The following is a 12,218-nucleotide window of genomic DNA, read 5'->3' on the forward strand; positions in this document are numbered from 1 at the left end:
TGGCAGTGTTAATCAATGGTTACAATTACAAATAGAAGCATTTAATATAAGTTATAATAAAATGCAGAACAAGAACAGGGTATAACGGTGTGGCCTCATTTTGAGTTGTCAGACATATTGATGCATTATTGTATGCATGGTTATATATTTATAAGTTATTAAAAGTTATGATTAATATGATCATAAGAACGTTTCAATAGTTCCTAAATACAATTGATAACATATACATTTACATTCATGTCAATAACTTTTATAGGGTTGTAAATGTGCCACTTTTGAACGGGACTGCTTTAATCCAAATCACGCGAGATCTCGAAAGTGGAGCATTGTGGCGACGAGAGTACACTAGTGTAGAGTTGTTTTCGAAGAGGAAGGTGGAAGATTGTGTGTAGTCAGGAGGGGAAAGCGAGTGTATTAAATAGCATAACAGCAGGAGGAAATACAAAATTCACCATGGCTTCGGGGGACACCCTGTACATTGAAGCGGACGGGTCAGATATGCCGGCAGAAATAGTGGAACTGCATGAAATCGAAATAGAGACAATCGAGACCACAGTTGTTGGAGACGACGAAGAGCACCAGCCTATGATCGCCTTACAGCCGCTTGACACGGACGATCCACACTCAATTCACTCGCACCAAGAGGTGATTCTGGTGCAAACAAGAGAGGAGGTGGTGGGCGATGAGGACTCTGAAATGCACGACGATGATGGTTATGAGGACCAAATCCTCATCCCAGTGCCCGACGCTGATGAGGACTATATCGAACAGACTCTGGTTACTGTCGCCGGGAGAAGCTCCTCCACAGGCCGGATGAAAAGGGCTGGAAGTGGAAAGAAAGCGGGCAAAAAGAGCTACCTAAGCGGGGGAGAAATGGGCAGGAAATGGGAACAGAAACAAGTGCAGATAAAGACTTTGGAGGGGGAGTTTTCAGTGACTATGTGGGCATCGGGTAAGTTCAGAGTCCTGAGTGAAATATTTCTTGTTGGCTCCTTGCTTTGTTCTCAGCCTGTGTGCCGTGTGATTCGGCCCGGCTGGGGCCTTGTCCTCCGCTAAAGTAGGAACTCATTTCCCACTCTGAGCCAGTTTTAAGCCATTCGAAATGTTTTTGTTTTTATGGGAAGCCATGTTTTATGTGTCGATGGGCGCCGCCATATTTCCCCGGACTAGAAAGTATGGCGGCCCGAAAAAATGGCGTTTATTTGGCCGACGAAGATGGCGGCGAGAGTGGGAGCGAGTGCAGCTGGCTCATGAGCTGGCTCCGCGAGGCCGCTGTGGCGCAGTTCAGTTAAACTGTAGCTGTGGTGCCTTCAGGAACCCCTCATACTTTACACTTCCGAGGCTTTAATCTCACCATATATGTTCATATGAATCGAGCGAACTTGATCCTGTGTCCAACAAAAAGTCCCCCTGTTTGCTAGTGTTGTTTGTCAGCGATAGAAAGGGCTATTTCATTGAGACGAGCGCTAATGTCACACTATTTACTATTATTGTATAATGTTAGTGGCTATATAAAACGTGTAATTCACAGTGACCGATTTATAAGAAACACACTGAACATCATTTTTTTTTTAAATAATCGGATAGTTGTCAAATATTTAAAAAGTGTACATGTTTGTATTAAAATTAGATGGTTCAACGCGTATAGATATTTGCAGGAGGGTATGTGCATGACAACATATTAACCTTTAATCACTTAATCAACAGTTTAAAACCTATTTTGTCCATATAGTTTGTTAAAAAGCACAATGTTACATGTGGTAGCTTTATCTAGAGCACTGGTTCTCAACTGGTGGGTCGCAGATGTGTGAGTGAAAAAAAAAAATTGGGGACATTTTTTTTAAAGAGTTTTTTCTTTTTTTGGGGACAAAGTCAAACTTTTATTTTGAAGGCCCGATTTTCTAACGCAGTGCATGCAGTCGGCGTTGGACTGGAAGTACAGGAGACCATAAACGGTTTTGAAAACTTCTGTCACATAGTGATCATCTTCTCAATAAAATATCTTTGCTGATGTTTTTTCGAGTCTTCTGGCCAATCAGAATCAAGATTGTTGCCGGAAGTCCCCACGGAGAATAACTTTGCGGTTGAACTCTTCTTTATTCATCCATGGTTACAACTTCAGATACAAATGAACACATAATGAAATATGACCCCCGGTCTGATGACTGACAGGTCACAGAACAATGGGAGCTATCTACCCTTACCCACAATTTAAAGTAAGTCACACAGACTATCTCCTCTTTACTCTTCTCGCAGCAAGATGTCAGAACAAAGTAAAAAACAAACAATGGCATAAAATATTAATATGTCGGGTAGTAATAGATTTATTTATTTTCTTCTCAGTGTACCAGAATGCATAGTTTGTTAGTATTTCTAAAAAATCTCCTTTTTTAAAAGCATACTTTAGTTCTGTGAAGGGATATTTGCACTGTACTTCACTTTCATTAATATTGTATGCTGAAAAGCGTATATATTACAGCACGATTTTTTGTTGAATAGATTTGAGTGCTTCAAAATGTTGGGTCGCGATGTATTGACCAATTTTAAAAAGTGGGTCCCGAGGCCTGACCAGTTGAGAACCACTGATCTAGAGCTTATCTCTGAATAAACGGACCTTCGAGCCAAACCCTGTATTTCCTGTTATATGCTTCGGTTATTAGTAAATACACAACAAAGAAAGGGACAGGAAATGCTGTGAGTGGTGGGGCTGACAAAGGTCATCTCTATAAATGTCTTTAATCAATTACTTCCACATGTTCTGGTTCTGTCTTAATTATCAACACCTATGTTCCCCTTCATTCAGATGACAAGAAGGATATAGATCATGAGGAGCAAATCGCGGGAGAAAACTCGCCACCAGATTATTCTGAATACATGACGGGGAAGAAGCTCCCCCCTGGAGGCATCCCAGGCATCGACCTCTCAGACCCCAAACAGCTGGCAGAGTTTGCAAGGTAAGGGTTAATGCTCACACAGGTGTATGTCAAATTCACTGAGTCATAGTAAAATCAATATATTCAAACTACCGCTTTACTTAAGCCAACCAGAACATTATTTAAATCTTTGATGCTGATTATGTGACAGTGTGACTATGTAGGCTGGTGTATTTCACGTGAAAGTTTAACCTGAAGTTATTTCTTTTTATTTAAGTAAGAAAGGGAGCTGTAATAATTTATTGAGTGTATACACGAAGATTTTTTGTACAGCCTATATCTTCAAGTTAGCATGTCTATATTCATATGTTTCTATTTGTGTTCAGTTACTATATGTTGCTGTGTGTATTTTTAATATGTCTGTGAAAACAAATATCATTTTGGGAGGAAACGTAAAAAATACTAACTTAGTGGTCTTTATTAATCTGGATAGTTGTGTAATAATATTGAATACCACTTTTAAAATTGTAATTTTTTTCAGAATGAAGCCGAGGAAAGTAAAAGAAGACGATGCACCCAGGACGATAGCCTGTCCACACAAAGTAAGTGCAGTCATCTGTTTATTACCAGTAGATACAGCAGTGTGCAAAAGATGAAGGTTACCTACACACCTCGCTTACTCAGCTCCACTGTATGTCGTTTATTATTGACATTACATTAGTAAACAGGCCTGGTATGAAGAGCTGACGATACTGTTGCTCTTGCTACACTGTTAAGTGAATATGTCCCGAGTGATTTGCTTCATCTGGTTTCTCTCATGCTCAGGGATGTACCAAGATGTTTAGGGACAACTCGGCAATGAGAAAGCACTTGCATACCCATGGGCCCCGCGTGCACGTCTGCGCAGAGTGTGGCAAAGCCTTCGTGGAGAGTTCAAAACTGAAAAGACATCAACTCGTTCACACAGGAGAGAAACCTTTCCAGGTGAGTTTTTTACGATACGCGTGTCACCTCATTTTACTTTTCCAGGGAAAGCTCCATAGTTGTAGTTTATCAGGAGGAAGAAAGATTTCACTATGTAAACTGTGCCCGACTGGATCTGTGGAATAGCAAATGATATACAAACCTTGCTGTTGATAATGACAGCTAAACTGTGAGCGGCGTTAACTCAATCTCTCTCGTCTCCAGTGCACATTCGAGGGCTGTGGCAAGCGGTTCTCTCTGGACTTTAACTTGCGCACACATGTGCGTATTCACACTGGAGACCGGCCGTATGTGTGCCCCTTTGATGGCTGCAACAAAAAATTTGCTCAATCAACCAACCTGAAGTCTCACATCCTCACACACGCCAAAGCCAAAAACAACCAGTGAACGGACAGCGGCGAGAGCGCAACACGGGAGGACTCGCTTCTTCGCTCTTTGGCAAACTAAAGTCCCGTGGCCTGCTTTGTCCTCAGAGATAAAAGTCCCCTTTGTATCTCTAGATGAAAGGTTTTCAAGAAATGACCGTTTCCTCAGACTTTTTGAGGAACTTATGGAGGTTTGATCAAGGAACTTGATCAAACCTTCAGAGTGTGACCCTCAGGCCTCCTACCCTACTTTGATGCTACCTGGATGGAACAATTTACGCTTTCTTCTTGTGAAGATGTTAATTCATGGATCTGCACCTGAAAACGTATTTATACCTTAACACAACCAGTTAAAAAAGTTTTTGCAATATGTTTGTCAAATTTGCATCGATCCTTAGCAATGACACATTTTCAATTTTGTACTTTCCCCAAGTGTGCATATTGTACACTGTGACATAAGCTCTGTGGTAATGTGTATTAAGGTTGTCCCATAGCTCTTCTTGGGTTTCAGTTTGTTTTATCTCCGTTCATGTGAGTGTGTTTCCAGGGAGGATTGAGTGATCTCTGCATATTTTCATTTTGTACACTATCAGAATCATGTAGATAATAGCCATGTGATTTTCAGTAGATCACTGATTAAAATGTTTTTCCCCCCTTGCACTACCAACAAAGTGTCATTTGTCCTCTCACAAATAAAACACAGCCTAGTATTATGCAGCCGTTTTGAAGGAGATGTCATTTAGAATGAAGCGACTGTCACAACAAATCGGTGTCGGTTCTCAACTTCATATTAACCTCAGGGTTATAAATGTTGTTTTGAAGCTCGCTAACAAACATGTGTCACTAGTATTTTAGCAGTTCAAAACTGTTAAAGTAGTAAAGTTTACATTTCCTTTTTTGGTAACAAGGAGAAACAAAACAAGGAAGTGAAACAGATTCAGTTTTATTTTTCACAGCAGTACACATACTCAACTCACAATTTATCACATCTTAAAACTTAAATTGAACATTTAAAAGTGGCATCCCGCAGCTGGTAAATTGTAATAATGGTTCATACAATCGGAAAATATTAGTAACATTTGAGATTGCATCGGGCCATCAGGTGTTCAGGCATAACAATCATATTTGTGTGTCCTGTTCAGAGACAGAATCTAGGATATGTTGGTCAGTTTTGCCACAAAATGATTCAGCAATTATCAGATTTGTATTTTGCAATCGGTTCCATTTGCACTGGCTTGTGTTACATTTCAAAGAACGCAGTGTCAATATCCTCCTTTACACCCAGAACATTCAACTCACATTTCCAAGTAAAGGCAGTCTTTCTCACATTAAATTCACCATCCGATTTGAAGATGTACATGCTTTAAAGATTAAAACAAGTGCAACGATGCTGGTGGGTAGAACTGCTGAATCACGTTTAACCCACACATTCCAGTGCATTTGGTTTGGTCATTGCTGCAGAGCTAATGGCAACAACCCAAAATTAAAATAAAGTTTAAAAAGTGGTCCTGGAAATCTTTAACAACACACTATGTTCCCGTTCATTTTTTTTTTTAAATTGCATGCAAATATAGTTTGTCAGACTAAATGATTTGTACCTAGCTCATCCCTGCAGAGTGGTATTGTACTAAGTCTTACTACACCCCCAACCTGGACCCTATTGTAGTCTCAGTATCATGATCAGATACAATTATTGCATCCGGTATATAGAGTCTTAATTGATATTTAGCACTTTTAAAAAATAAAAATCCTATTCACAAAAGCCCTGTTTGTAAATGTAGGAGGTGAACTGGTGTGAGCCTTTAAAATGTTCTTTATGCAAAGGAACCGTTTTCCCTACAATTCTCCTGTTCATCTAGCTGCTTGGATTTAAAAAGGCAAAGAGTAATCTGGGTCAGTGAACAGAAAGAAGCCATTTGCATTGTAATATAAAAAAATCCCAAATCCCTGACATTACATTTTGAGGAAACAGTTTCAAGCCGTTTGAAGAAAATAAGATGTGTACTGAATAGGCGTTGAGTACCTTTTTAAATGGATAGGTGAGGATGACTGATCAAATTGTTTCCTGAAGGCTAGAATATTGCAGTGTTAACTTCATATGAACTCAACAAAACAAGAGGCGTTGGTCGAAAACATAGTTTCCCCTCCATGTCAGCGTCCTGCCTGTAGATGTGTGTATAATACCTGCTCCCAGAGCAGACATCTCCCTGATGGTCATGGCGGTGGCTTTTCACTCGGCTAGCAGCGCAGCCAGCAGCTCAGGGTAGTTGGGCGTCCCCCAGCCCGTCACAGGGTCCCATGATGGGGCCGCACAGAAGCCTTTTCCCTGCACCTGTTCGTCCAGACAGCTCAGGTGACAGCCTTCAGTCACCTGCAGAGCATTCAGGAAACGCCATGAGTACAAAAGGGGTAAGGGTTTCACTATTCTTTTATTTTTTCACAATTCCTTAATGAATGTACAACTCTACTGCTTCAATGTTACAATATTAGTCACCTCAAATCTATCACTTGTCTTGTTTTTTTTTCATACTAAATGTGACACTACTGCAAAATTAGTTATTTTGTTTGGGAAATAAGGTTTTACATATTACAGTTCCACTTTGAAAAACTTTACAAATGTCTTCAGGGGGCTTTATTGAGAACACCTGCACTATCTGAATGAAATACAATATGACTGTTCTGCCAAATAACTCTGACCTTTTATTTTATGAATCCTATATTATTTTTGCCACCGTCATTGAGGTCATAGAGAATGTGTTTTATTGTGTTTCTAATATGCTACTTATGTCAATTAAATAGGAGTCACTTTTGATAATGTAGTCCAGTTCAACACTACATTTAACTATGACATCAACATCATTGTAAGTAAATCAACACATCTCCGACATTGTCAACAAAAATGTAAAAATATTAATTAGATGACAGGATAGATGGCGGAGCTGTGGTATTTAACTAAAATAGATTGCAGATACATGTGTACCAAAAGTGGCCCTTAGGTTTAAGTGTGATAGCTAAAATCTTTAATGGGAACTGCAAACTAATTTTACAACATTAATAACTTGACTTACATCAAACATAGCTTTTCCTTTGAGCTTGTAGAGGCGAGGGTTGAGGAAGCCGAGGACAGGAAGACCCTGCAGCAGCCGCTGGTCGTTGATGAGAGACAGCATGCCCCCGACCACAGGGGTAGACGCCTGGAAAACAGGGCAAGCAATAAGAAAAGTGAGAAATAAATACTCAAATTAAAAATGAACGCTTCTTTAACAGCGACATTAAAAACGTGCTTGAGTGTTTGATTTAATTATATTTCTTTTTCAGCTTGTATATTTTTTGTAAAACTGCATTTCTCTGCTTTTTAATCCACCAGTTATCTCATTTATTAACAGTGTTCTATACAATAACACCTGGTATTCCAAGTTTGACATATCTTACCGAGGTCCCAGACACCCAGGGGACAGGCACTTTGTTGATGACCACCCAGTAGTTATCGGAGAGGGCGGCCAGGTCCGGGTAGGCCCTGCCGCTGGTGTTGAAATATGCCTGAGGAGGGAGCGTTGCTGCTGCAGTCTTCAGGTACCCATCCACCGCACTGGCCTGCAGGAACACACGTTCATACAATTAATGACAGTCTGTAATAACTGAGCATTACCACAGCTGAGGACCTGATATTATTACCTGGTAGTCGGGAATCTTGAAGACATTGCTGAAGCCTCCTCCACTGATGTAATCTGTTACTTCATACGTGACCTTAAATGGGTTTTTGAATGAAGTTCCTCCTACTGTAGTGACGTATGGGCTGAAACAAGAAGAATGACAGGGTTAGTGCTCTGCAACAAAGTCATTTCTGATGGCTTTTGGATTGACGTATGCACATCTGAATCAACCAAGCTAAATTCTTTGTTCATTCAAATGAAAAATCTTTATGTCTTTGTAGAGTCCTACAACACTAATAAAGTGCTTTGTGGGGAAAAGCCTTTAGAAGTCCTACGCTAGTATCAAGCAGAAACGACATTATTTCAAATGTCTTACCTTGATGCAGGAAAGCTTGGCCTGAAGGAGTTCTCTTTACCCACATGTCTGCAGCCTGCACCACTGTCCCCTGAACATAAAAACAAGATCGACACGATAAAGATTGTGGAAGGTAAGCGTGTTAAACAAGATCAGTGAGTGTAAAAGTGATGTAAATATCATGACGCATGTCTTCCTGAGATCTGGCAGCATTTCCAGCTTTGTTGTAACATGTGGAAAAAGCTATGAGCAAAAAGTAAACCTGTTTTCCTGTTTCCTGGAGCCAACATGTCATCGGTGTTTATTTAAAACAATAAAAGCTGTATTCATGTTTCAAGTGAGCCCAAAAAGCTAAAATAATTTGATATGAAGACCAAACAAGATGATTTAGAAACTCAACCACAAACAATAGAGGTCTCCGTCAATGCATATAAAAGGAGACAAATGTGACTTTTGGAGTCACATGTTAAAAAGATAACAGGCTGAACTGTCCTCAGACAAGTTGGCGCTCTATCAGACATTTTTTGCTGACATAGTATGAATGTAAATGTTTGTTGATTTAGTTTAGTGTCTCCGTTTGCATTTGGAAGTTGTTTTCACACTTCCTCCTTACTGACCAGAAGCAAAGAGCAGAGAGACTCCCCTGACGCCAGCCTTCATAAACTCTATGTTGATGCGCATCATGTACGCAGTAGACAGGCTGTCTTCATCGTCTCCGTAGCTGATTGTGTGAACCCAGGGAAGGTCAGACATGTTGCTGAGCAAAATCATCCACTGGAGGAATGGCTCCTGGGACTCGTGCCGACCTGTCGATTTAAAATCAATGTCAACTGAAAGTCAATATAACCTTAGAATTATAAGTTCTCCGTTCAGTTCACCACACTACAGACCTGGATTGGTGAAGACCCATGTGGAGATGTTAGCCCCTGTGCTCATGATGTACTCTACATCCAGACTGGCCTCAATCCCAGCCTTTCCTTCTCCCTGAGTGCCAACCACCCGGTCCACCTGAGAGAGATGCTGGAAGCTCCTGCCGTACATCCCCATGAACTCCGCCAGGTCTGCAGGGCTGTAGTACTGCTCCAGGAACTAAAAGACAGAACAGCTAGCTAAAGTGAGAAAGTACACCAAGTTGTGGTGAGATTATAGTGTCTGAGCTACTGTCTAACAGCAACACAACACACATATTTATAAGCTTATTCACACCTGAGCTACAGCCTGGCTGTTGTTCTGAGCTGTTCCCACATCGGCTGCTGTGAGGTTATAGCGGGCCCTCAAGATGGCGGGAGTCACCCCCAGGTGCACCTCTGCCTCAGACTGCTTCATCTCTCTGTGAGACGAGGCTTGGCTGAGGTCCTGCCCTTTAGGAGGGAGGCGGTGAAGCCCTCCAACTGTGGAAACAAGCAAAACAAATGTAAGTGCAGTTCCCATGTCAATATATTTAGCAATCACAGAACCTTTAAAAATGTAAATGGTTCTCACCAAAGTCCAGGTGCTCGTGAACATCATCATGGACAGAGTAGGGAGCTGAAGACCTGACCACGGAGTGGCCATCCCTGGTGTAACGGTGGAAGTTGCTACCTGATAGCAGCTTCTCTGCAACCCTGAATAAACACAACAACAACAGGCTAAAAGTAATCAAATCCACCAAATTCTAGACAAAGGTATGCATTTCCTGTTTTTTTTCAAGTAACTCAATGTATTTAACTTTATGCTGATTGACCAGTTAATAAAACATGGATAGGTTTTTTAAGTAACTCAATGGCAAAACTGATATCACTTTATGTTGATTAACCAATAAGTAAAACATGGATACTTTTTTTTTGTGGTCCTTTTCTAAACATTTAATAACCATGGTCCATGATTTCAAAATCTCGAAGCTAACAGTGAGTTTGATTTTAAGCAATAACCACAGAAAGAGGAACAGTATCACGAGAAATGAGCATGGCCTTTGCATGGTTTGCACAAAGGGGAACGTCTTAACTGTGTCAAGAGCAAGTAGAAAATATCGTTGTGTAAGCAGAACGAAATGTTGCTAAAAAAGATAATGCTTACGCTGCAGTCATGCTGCACTGTAGAAAGTCCTGAGTATGTACAGTCAGGCAGTTTGTAATCCCATGACTCTGCAGCCAGTGATGCACCACCTTCTGGGTCAGTTTAGAGGGACGCACCAGGGAGGACACTTCATCCAGGGTGAGGTATTTACCTGTGGAGGACAAAACAGGCCTCTGTCACTCCATGTTCAGTATGACAGTCGGAGGTTATTCTAGGTCCTAGTTAGTCCTTGAAGACTACTGGCAAGTATCAGACAGGCAGACCCCTACCATATAGTCCTGAGTCAGGGTCCGACACCAGTCCGAGTATTGACTCCAGCAGATTAGAGTTTTGCTGCTTTAGGGCAAAGGTCAGCTCCAGCTGGTCTGTGGGATCCACCCGACCCCCATGGTTCCAGTCGTCTGGTATCCTGAGGAAGGTTTTTACTTAATAAATATGGCTTCACTTTACCTGATAGTGTGAAACTAAATAAATAGCTGCTAACAAAGCTGTTGCCTGTTAAGTGTATTGATGACTACATTTGGAAACATCACAATCATTTGGCCATTTTTGACCAACCACGAGTTGATTCATTTATACTATTCTTGAGATCTTTACAAGGGTTTTTAAAAAGTCCAAAGCATGGTACAATATATACCTGATTTTTTTAACAGAATATGGAGCCACACATACTAAAATTCCCAAACTAGGCACATCAATTATATAGCAATTCCCACAAAAGTTGTCCAGACTCGAACCTCTAACATTCATAATCCTTATCAAAGAATATTGTTAAAACTTCCCCTTTTATACAAGTATTTGCTGCAAAATTGGGCTGTCAAAACTGGTCTGTATCTATGAAAATGTTTTAATTAGGCTCTCACATTTTAGAAAGAGTGTTCAAACAAGGTGAAATACGAACTAGATTTAATAATTTACAGATAGATAGGGAAATGGCTCTTAAAGGGGATTTGCTCACAAGACATCTTGGTCATATTCCAGATAGCCACTCCAGACCAACGAGCTGAACAACAAGGGGAGGGAGAAGGTCAGCCTGGTGGAAGGAGAAACAAAACATTTTAGAATACAATGTACACATGCAGAGTTTTTAAAGACATAAAGACATATAGCAGGGACATACGGAAGTAAGGTACTTGCGGGTACAACAAAACAAAGTCTCAATGTGACTCGGCTTAGTTTGTAGGTCACATTTAACGCATTTATGAAAAGGCAGATACAGGCTTGTGAAACGAGTTTCTAACTATATTGAGAACAAAAAGAAACATTGTTATTTATAGTAACCTCAAAATGTTGTGAAGATGTTAACCCGCTATGTTAGCTGGCAGCTATCTAGGTCAGCTCAACCGGTAAAACCAAAAATATCAGATGCGGAATCACAGTTCACGGTAAACCGGGTGAGCGCTTTCTCTCCCTGTTAGCTTGAATTAAAATACACAACTATGAACATTTATAAAGCACTCACAGTGTGTTCATCCTGTCCTCGGTTAGTTGTGTACACTCATCTGTTGTGTCTGCTGAGCAGCCTGTTATAGATGCAGCAGTCACGTGACGTGCTTTCACGTGATCTTGCCTTTTTTTTAAGTTTAGGAATGTATACAAAACAAAATAGAATACAGTTAAAAATAATAAATGTAATAACAATTAAAAAAAATGTAGTAAATCAAACAAAAAAGGAATAAAGAAAATAACGATAATTAATTATTAGAATAACGTTGTTTTTTTAAAGGGCTCCATGGTGAAATGATCAAAGCTTATGACCCTGATATAGCTTCATACTCCAGCATTAATTTTCTGAATTAATTACATTTTCTGAAAGATGTCAACATCTTCTGAAATGATTTGTCAACAATTAAACAGAGGGTTATTAGTAATCTCAATCACTTATTTTTAGCTGGTGCATTATGATAACTTTACAACATTCAACCAATTTCAT

At 40.2% G+C, this 12,218-nt stretch overlaps 2 protein-coding genes across 2 annotated transcripts; one reads left to right on the forward strand and one right to left on the reverse strand.

The window, feature by feature from the left end:
• The first annotated feature begins 307 nt into the window (after window positions 1-307).
• Window positions 308-4,882, forward strand: yy1a (YY1 transcription factor a). The gene is made up of 5 exons (XM_034110989.2): window positions 308-952; window positions 2,804-2,954; window positions 3,415-3,475; window positions 3,699-3,857; window positions 4,062-4,882. The coding sequence occupies exons 1-5, from the start codon at window positions 454-456 to the stop codon at window positions 4,242-4,244; spliced, it is 1,053 nt and encodes a 350-aa protein (XP_033966880.1). The 5' UTR covers window positions 308-453; the 3' UTR covers window positions 4,245-4,882.
• Window positions 4,883-5,149: 267 nt separating this feature from the next.
• tpp1 (tripeptidyl peptidase I) lies at window positions 5,150-11,830 on the reverse strand. The gene is made up of 13 exons (XM_034110988.2): window positions 11,748-11,830; window positions 11,244-11,318; window positions 10,555-10,694; window positions 10,286-10,436; window positions 9,713-9,834; window positions 9,437-9,621; window positions 9,121-9,319; window positions 8,848-9,036; window positions 8,252-8,321; window positions 7,898-8,018; window positions 7,655-7,816; window positions 7,291-7,416; window positions 5,150-6,593 (listed from the first exon to the last, which is right to left on the reverse strand). Exons 1-13 carry the CDS (start codon window positions 11,756-11,758, stop codon window positions 6,453-6,455), a joined length of 1,692 nt encoding a protein of 563 aa, XP_033966879.1. The 5' UTR covers window positions 11,759-11,830; the 3' UTR covers window positions 5,150-6,452.
• Between the last annotated feature and the right edge of the window lie 388 nt (window positions 11,831-12,218).

The sequence above is a fragment of the Pseudochaenichthys georgianus genome, chromosome 22, assembly GCF_902827115.2.
Source record: "Pseudochaenichthys georgianus chromosome 22, fPseGeo1.2, whole genome shotgun sequence".
NCBI classification, from domain to species: domain Eukaryota; kingdom Metazoa; phylum Chordata; class Actinopteri; order Perciformes; family Channichthyidae; genus Pseudochaenichthys; species Pseudochaenichthys georgianus.